Source organism: Mus musculus, chromosome 4 (assembly GCF_000001635.26).
Source record: "Mus musculus strain C57BL/6J chromosome 4, GRCm38.p6 C57BL/6J".
Lineage (NCBI taxonomy): Eukaryota > Metazoa > Chordata > Mammalia > Rodentia > Muridae > Mus > Mus musculus.
In genome coordinates, this window is record NC_000070.6 from 118861433 (window position 1) to 118870347 (window position 8915).

General features: G+C 43.8%; 1 protein-coding gene across 1 annotated transcript; it reads left to right on the forward strand.

The window, feature by feature from the left end:
- Positions 1–7350: 7350 nt before the first annotated feature.
- Positions 7351–8304, forward strand: Olfr1331 (olfactory receptor 1331). The gene has a single exon (NM_001011856.2). It carries the CDS (start codon positions 7351–7353, stop codon positions 8302–8304), a length of 954 nt encoding a protein of 317 aa, NP_001011856.2.
- Positions 8305–8915: the final 611 nt, after the last annotated feature.

The following is an 8915-nucleotide window of genomic DNA, read 5'->3' on the forward strand; positions in this document are numbered from 1 at the left end:
TGAACCAACTTATAAGTGTTGTTAGTGCAGAATCTTTTAAGTGTTTGTTTAGCAAAACATCTTTTTACCTGTGTCTGTTTCAGTGAAAAGTTCTTTCATGAGTCTGCCTTAATGAAACATATTTCTACCTGTGTCTGCTTTACTGAAACATTTCTTCCTGTATCAGCTTTAGCAAAAGATCTTTTCACTTGTGTCCACTTCAGAAAAACACTCTGATATGTTTACCCCAGCAAAACACCAACTGACATAACTGACTTTCAAAACACCCTTAAGTTTTCACTTAGCTATGAACCAAGCTGTAGGCCTTAACTATACTGTTGGACCAGGTGCTATCTATGTATCTGAGCTGTACTTGTAGCCATACAATGTTGATCCCAACACAATACCACTGATTGTAGTTTTAATTAACTTTTAATATTTACTGTGCTTCGGGACCAAATCATGGTATTTCTAAATCATATCAATTGCTCAGGTGGCCTGCAGTAAGCCAGGCAAGACCTCTGAGTCCAATCTTAACACTGGAACATTTAGGAAGCCAAGGCACAGGCAGATGCCAGGGATGGACAGTCAAGGTCATTGAGAGCTGGCCAGCTCTTAAACTGTGAGAGCCAAAGTTGCTCAGTAAGTCCCACCCAGCAAAGGACAAAGGAACTTCTTGGAAAGCTGGGAGTTGTAGTTCTTGGAAAATAACAAGCCACATGATTTTTATTCCCCTAAAAAAGTTTGCTTGACCCATATTCACAAGATGTTCTTGACCACATGTGGGCAGGAGGTATGTGGGCAGCAAATAGGTCAGGAAGTATGTATACTCCTGATTTGGCCTGTTGGGAAATGCAATGATTGTGGGTTTGGCCTTTTTAAAGCCCCTGTAAAATGTGACTGAGGCTATTTCCTCCGCACCCAGAGGTGAACCTCACTAGAGTTCTATTTACCTGCCAGTATTTAATTAAAGCTTGCTTCAGTTTTGGATCAAAACTGTCAGACTGGTTGTTCTCTCAGGATTATCCTTTGAAGTTGTTCAGTTAGATGGGCCATCCACAACACCCTTCACTCCAGGATCTTCTAAAGGCCAAGCCACTCTGGGGTGGGAACCTTGGATACTAATCCAAGGCTCTGGAGCACACCCTCTTTCCTTCTGACCACACTGTGAAAGGCCAGGCTCAAGAAAGTTGGTAGCAAGCATTTCTTGGGGTGTGGGGTGGGAAAGACCTCCATTTGCTAAGTTTAATAGAAGGCTATTTGTCTTCCTATGACATTCTTTCTGCCTGGTTTCTGGTTCTAACATCCCTTGACATGGGGACAAGGAGGATCTTATTAGGTCTGTGCACCCCCTGCACTCAGTCCAGGGCGAAGGGAGATGACCCATGACTCACTGGATATTTTGGGTTACTTGGAGTTGAGCCAGAGTCGCCAGCTGTCATGAGAGTCAGTTGGTGAATTCTGATGTCAATCAGTCCAACGATGTGATTGCTCCCTGTTCCTTTAGCTGAGTCAGCTAACCAGCTGCTTCTGGTGAATGCCCCATTGTCCAGCATTTAACCAGCCTTTCAGCCTTCCTGAGCCCTGACAGTGATGGCATAGATTCACCTGGAAGTAGCTAGAAAACAGAATACGTGGTCCTTTGTACCACAAAAAGCTCAAATGCTAAAGCAAAGGATAATTACTTGGCACAGGGGAAAATGGCATACAAGGAAAGTGACCCAGATTTATCAACAGGCAGATTCATTAACTGAAATATCTGTATAGTATGATAGTGCAATTGGCCTGCTTTATGCAGAATAAACAGCTATTGTATGGGATGAGGAACAGTCAGAGGGGGGACCAGGAGGGGGAAAATGACTGAACTGTAAAAAAAATTTTAAAAAAGGTATTGTATGTCTTAAAAGAAAATTATCATTTGTATACAAACCATTCAGGATTATAATCTGACTGTATTAAAAATATTGTGAATGGGAAACCTATGATGAAAGAAATCACTGAACTCCATTCTCATTACCAGATTCCTCCTATTATGGGATGTCACAGGGGACTTGATCCTTCTCTTCCTGTCTGGGTACCAAGAATCTGATGATTGTTAGTTGCTAACATAAATAGGTATCCATGACAGAGTCAAGGATTTAACTTAGGATACAATTCAAGGGGGGAATGTAAGAGCCAGAGACACCCTGTAAGCCCCACCTGCCCAAGGACATTGTAATGTCTTGGGTTGCTGGGAGTTGTAGTTCTTGGAAAGTAATAAGCCACAGTTTGGGGGGGGGGTCTCTCAAAACAAATGTATTTGACCCCTGTACACTGGATATGCCTGATCACATGTGGGTGGGAGGTATGGAGGCAGGAAATAAATCAAGATGTCTACTTACCTTGATTGGACCTAATGGTAAATGAAATGAGATGTGGGTTTCACATTCTGAAGCCCCTGCAAAACATGACTATGAGGTCATATACTACAAACCCAGAGGTGGTTCAGGCCAGAGTTCTTTTTACATGGCCAGTTTTTAATTAAAGCTTGATTTAAATTTGGCTCAACTTTATGAAACTTGTTTCTCACATATGAATCTTAGGATTAATAGTTACAAGTACCCAGCATAAGCACACTTAATTCTCCCAGCAACCCCAGCCTGGAAGAGGTTACTGTTGGCAGTTTACAGAAGAGAGAGCCGAGGCAGGGCCACAGTGAGTTTAAGTGAGAATGCTCTAGAACAAGATATATCTGGAAACCAACTTTCTTTATGTTCTTAAGGGCTATAATTCCCTGGGTGAGATCCCTCACTTAGCTGTTAGGGGAATGGCACTGCTGACCACCAGTGATGACTTGTCATGGAGGACTCTTAAATGCCCATGTGGCCATCCTGGCTCAGGTCCTGGATACACAGTTGAGGAAGGAATAGAAGTGACACTAAACATGGTGTCACTGGGGGGTCAGGGAGGGTCTGGGCAGTGACTGAAATGTCAGGCCTTGACTCTTTCACCTCCTTTGCCCTGAGCTTCTCATCTTCCCCAATTAGGTCTAAAATGAAGGTCATCATTTCTCCATTTGCCTGATGTTTTCTCCTACACTGTCCCCAAAGAGTCTCTTCTAAGGAGTCTACTTGTTGAGTGCATTCAGGGAATTCCTACTGGGAACAGAAATGGCCCTTTCCCAATTCTCCTGGGAAGGCTAAGAGAGAAGGCAGGATCATAAAGTCACTGCAGCTTGTACTACAAGGAAAAGGTTGACAAGTCTGAGACTCAGTTTGTTGCGCAGGTTCATCACTCTCAGAAGACAAGCCTAGCCTGCTTGGAGACTCAGCTGGCTGAACTGTCAGAAACCTTGGATATGTTCTGCATTCTTGGCTGCCTTCAGTATCACATCTCGGGATCCAGTTGTTTAGGGGTTTTCCTGGTTAATCTCTTCCACAAGAGCAAGAAGCAGCCATTCATTGACACCTAGTTTGACCCATGAGTGGTAAGTTGGTCACTAGTCTTGGACTTCCTGGTGGGATGCAGGAATCACATGAAGCTGAAGATCAGAAGTAGCCGGACCCCCCACCCTTTCAACTATGTAAATATCACCATAGACTTGCTTCCCTGCCTCTCATTGCCTGTTCTTCTTCCTTCACCCTGGTCTACCTCACCCACATGCCCTTTATTCCTTCCTGTTCCTCTTCCTTCCTTCTTTATACATTTACTATTTCCTGACAGTTTATTTCCTGTCATGCTCTACGTCGGTACTAGATATAAAGATACAATATTGTTCTGAGCTCAAGGATCATATGTGAGGCTGAAGCCTTAGCCATGAGAACAGTGAAGGTCTCTTAGAAACAGCCTTCCAACGTGCAGGGGGATAACAGGATGTGCACTTGTGGCACTTTGGTTTTGACTGTGGGATGGATCTCAGGCTGCTCGAGCTGGTTGTCTTGCTCTGTAGGTGATGCTACACTTCAGATTCTCATTTTCAGCACTCTAGAGGTAGGAATGTATGTTGTTTTTTTTTTCTTTCTGAGACTGAGTATTGCCAGATAGCCCAATTTTGGGTCTAGAATTCATAATCTGGCTGTCTTTGCTTTCAAAATGCTGTGACTGATGATCTGTATCACTAGGCATAGTTGAATATTATAAAGGAAGACACAGACTTGTATGACAGGCAAGTCAATAAAGACTTTGACCAAATTATTTTCCTCTGTCTCTATCTATTTATGTCTCTGTCTGTATCTGTCTCTCTTTTTCTGTACTTTTGTCAGTCAGCTAGTCATTGAGTCGTGCAGTCTCTGTGTGTGTGGCTGTTTCTTTGTGTCTCTTCCTATTTCTGAGTCTCTGCCTTTCTGAGTCTCTGTCTTTCTTTGTCTCTGTTTGTGTCTCTGACTCTCTCTGTTACATACATACATAGAAAGAGAGAGAGAGAGAGAGAGAGAGAGAGAGAGAGAGAGAGAGAGAGAGAAGAGGAGGAGGAGGAGATGATGATGACAAGGATGAGAAATAAGGAGACGGAGAAGAAGAAAGAAGAAGAAGAAGAAGAAGAAGAAGAAGAAGAAGAAGAAGAAGAAGAAGAAGAAGAAGAAGAAGAAGAAGAAGAAGAAGAAGAGTTTTAATCAAAACTTACTTAGCTCCAAAATACTTAGAGTTTACCAAATCCCTTCCCATTGTTTCATTCTGCCTTTCAATGCATCCACCAGATCTTCACACAGGCATACACTAGGGAAATCTCCCCAGGAGAGCTGGTCTGTGGCTAGTCATCCACCTCTGTCCTAGGAGCTCTGGTCTGTGCTCAACTAGATGGACACTGTGAAGACTTTACCTTCACCGCCCACTTGAGAGCCCATTTGCCAGAGCAGAGAAGGTAATGACTAAAAGAGTCAGGCTCTGAGGCTGGACCATCCGAACTCCAATTTCTCCCATGGCGACCTTGTAATCTGGAACAAACTGTCCTCTCTGGACCTTAGATTTCTACATATAGCACATGAGTAAAATCCTTCCTCCAGTGAATTGATGTTATGTTAGCCTAAAGCTAGTAGAAGAATGGCTGGCATATACAAATTACCCAAAAATATTAGGTTTTTTTTTAATTACAAAGGTAGGGGAACACACATGCTGCTACACTCTACCATAGATAGTTTGTTCTTACTTGTCTGGGAATTCAGTTACTAGGAGAAGAAGGAAAACCCCTCTAGAAGTCTTCAGATTTTATCTGGCTAATGAACAAGAACTACAGGATTTATCCTACCTGAGTTGGGTCTGGGAGGTGGCAGCACAGCAGGCAAGGCTTCCTGGCCAAGCTGAGTCCTGCTGTGTGGGCATCACTGGGCAGGTGTTGGTCCCCACTCTATAGTGAGGTGCTAGGTGCGTGCCTTGCAGTTTGAGAGAAGCAGAGGTGTCCAGGATATCCGGAGCTTTTGCATAGAGACTTGAGAGTGGAGAGAGAGGAATGGAGAAGACAGCTGTGTGTTGTGATTGGAGTCTTCAGTGAGTAGAGCATTGGGGTTTACTATTGTCATTGTGGTAGGTGAGTGGTGTAGGGAGCCTCAGGGATGACAGGAGCCTGTGTGGCTGTTTACACTGTGGTCTCACAGCTTCTCAGTGCTTATTGAGATAGCCACATTGCAGAAATATCCTTTACATTAATTAATTTATATTTATTTATTTATTCCTTTTTCTATTGGGAAGTCTGTTTTTTTGTAAGGCTCCTCTACAAATAATTCCTTGTAAGAATCTTTGGAGTAATTCTTTTTTGATACTGTCTGATTTATTGCTTTTTTTGTCTGGGGAAACTATTTTATATTGCCTTCTTAAAAGAATCTTTACCCACTAAAGATAAAAATACTCCATTGGTTTTGATTCTAAAATTTGGTTGTTTTATAACCGTATTTTAAACCAGTGGTAGACCTGGAATTGAGTCTTGTGTGTGCAGAGGGAGGAGGATGTGATACAGAAAGGAGAGTTTTCATCAATGAATACACACACAATCCACCAGCATCTATTGGAGATACTATGGTAGCTCCTGGCCACTGTAGAATGCCTTCCATCAAAAACCATTTGACTGTTGTGGGGGTCTGTGTCTGAATTTTTTCTGTTCTGTTCTGTTCTGTTCTGTTCTGTTCTGGTGTTTTTGGTTTTTGTTATTGACTTTTTGTTTTGAAAATGGTGTGGGGTGTGGGGTGTGTGTGTGTGTGTGTGTGTGTGTGTGTGTGTGTGTGTGTGTCTTGCATGCTGGCACTGTCCCCCAGCACAGGAGGGAATCAATCTTCTCCTTCTACCTTGTGGCTTCACAGATTGCACTGGGGCCATTGGGCTTGGCCTCAGGCCAACTTTCCTGATGAGCCATGTTCTCATCCCTCACTGATTTATTTTTAGTGTTATAAATTAGCTATTTATAGTGCCTCATGTAACTCAGGTTAGCTTCAAACCCATTATGTGGCCTAGGACTGAATGTTCTTCCTCTACATCTTCATGTGCTGGGATGACAGATGTGTCAGCACCATATAGAGCCTGTGTAATCTGAACAGAGAGTCAAACTCTAATGAAGAGGCTGTTGCATAAAGCATGTGCAGTCTATTAGTGCAACCACCTGACAGAGTTTGCATGAAGAGGACACCATGCAGGGAAGACATTGCCTGTTCAGGGCTGGACTGTAGACACAGCTGACGCAGAGCTATAGGCAGTGCAGGTTGGAAGTGCTAGGACTACAGTTGCTGTGCAGGTAATGGGGACAATGTGGCACTCGTCATGCTGGGTCCAGTGAGACCACATAATTGAACACTGCCAGTCATGACATGTCTGCTACCTTTCAAGACCAGGGAGGACTCAAGACCAGGGAAGAAAGACTAAAGAACAGCAAGGAAGAACTTTAGCAGCTACAGAAGATCTTTCCTGCTCTTGGTGCAGCTTAGGGCCTCTTATGTCCCTCTGGTAATGAAGGCTCAGGTTGCACAGCTGATTCAGAAAAAAGGTGCCTTGGTGCGAAGAGAGACCACTTATACACAGGACACAGGCTCTACAAGGTGGATAACCACTTCAGGTCTAGGGGCTTCTGAGGCATGTGTTCTTGAGTGGGTGAGAGATTAATGCACACAATAGAGTAGAATGAGTGTATGAGGCAGCACAGGACATACAATGCGTTATGAGGTGTTTCCAGAGTTATGTGAGATACTTTAAATAGTCACAGTACTCTCAAGACATGAGTATCACCAGCCCCGTTTTACAGATGAAGAGACTGAGGGGTTGTTAAGCAACTTGAGAAGAGTGTACAGAAACTTAGCAGTAAGCTCAGAATAACCACCCCAGTCTTCTGGCCTCTGCAGATACCAATCTTCTGGGCTGCACTGTTTCAGGTGTTACATATATGGCTGGAAGCCTCTCACAGACCTTGCATTTTGGATGATTCCAGGGCAAAACCAAAGTTGGGTTTCTGAGTTCATCCTGATTGGCTTCTCCAGTGACCCCACGACCAACAGCATCCTCTTCATTGTCTTTCTTCTCATCTACCTGAGCTCAGTCCTGGGCAATGGGCTCATCATCATGCTGGTCTGCCTGGACACACAGCTGCACACTCCCATGTACTTCTTCCTCTCTACCCTCTCCCTGTTGGATATGACCTTTGTTACCACCACCATGCCCCAGATGTTGGTGCATCTTCTTGCTCACTCTCAAACCATCTCCTTTACTGGCTGCTGGCTGCAGATGTTTATGTTCGGTGGCCTGGGTATAACTGAGTGCACCTTCTTTGTTGTCATGGCTTATGATCGTTATGTGGCCATTTGCTATCCACTGAGCTATACTGTCATCCTCAACTGGGGCCTCTGCATACGGTTGGCAGCAGGGTCTTGTATTTGTGGTTTCTTTTCCTCTTTATTGCACACTTTCTTCACCATGAGTCTGCCATATTGTGGGCCCAACAGGGTCAACCACTACTTGTGTGAAGGTCCTTCAGTGCGTAGCTTGGCTTGCATGGATACCCACATCATTGAGATGGTGGACTTGGTCTTGAGTGTCTTTTTGGTCGTTACTCCAATCTCCCTCATTGTGGCCTCCTACATTCGTATTGCCATGGCAATTCTCAAGATCAAGTCCACAGAGGGCCGCTGCAAGGCTTTCTCTACATGTGCCTCCCACCTGACTGTGGTCACATTCTTCTATGCTCCAGCCACTTACACTTACTTGAGGCCCAACTCCAGTTACTCCCCTGAGAGAGACAAGCAGATCTCACTCTTTTACAGTGCTTTTACACCATTGCTCAACCCTGTGGTCTATAGTCTGAGGAACAAAGACATCAAGAGGGCATTTCTCAAGGTGATGGGTTATGGCAGGTGTGCCAGTGGACCAGGATGGTGATCCTTTGATAAACATTGGATAAAATGTTCTTTGCTTAATACTGAAACAGTGCATTTGTTTTATGTGAGCAAAATTGTGCATTTTATACAACATATAACTTAGGACAACATTCCTGAAAGACAGCATGCTGTATTGATAGGTGACTATACCACAGTTAAACAGAAAACATAAATATTACTGATTCTGCATGCAAAGACTCCCTTGGGGCTCACTTTCATTAGTGGTAGATTGCAAGTCTCCTTGTGTAGTCAGGCTGAGATCCATCCATCATTAACAGAAGCAAAGGAATAGTGGATACAGCCTTTAAACCTAAGCTTCTCAATAGTGATCCCCACATCTGTGCACGCATTATTCTGGCAAGGAGAGCATCATGGTCCAACCTGACAACAAGATGTTGGGATTTACTTTACTTCCACAGAGAAGCAATGAAAGTCATGTGACACTGGACTGGTGTGTACTCTTCCTATACAGGCAAGTGAAAAATTAGCAGCAGTTTTGCAACCTGCCGTATTTTCTGACTGGCAACTGCATACATGTAAGCCAGCAGGAAACATGTCATTAGTGATGCTGTAATAGACACAGCAGAGGCTGATGTGCTGTAGGCTAAGTAA

Excerpts from the sequence above, each read along its gene's own strand:
- Olfr1331 (NM_001011856.2), top strand. The coding sequence starts at position 7,351 with ATGATTCCAGGGCAAAACCAAAGTTGGGTTTCTGAGTTCATCCTGATT.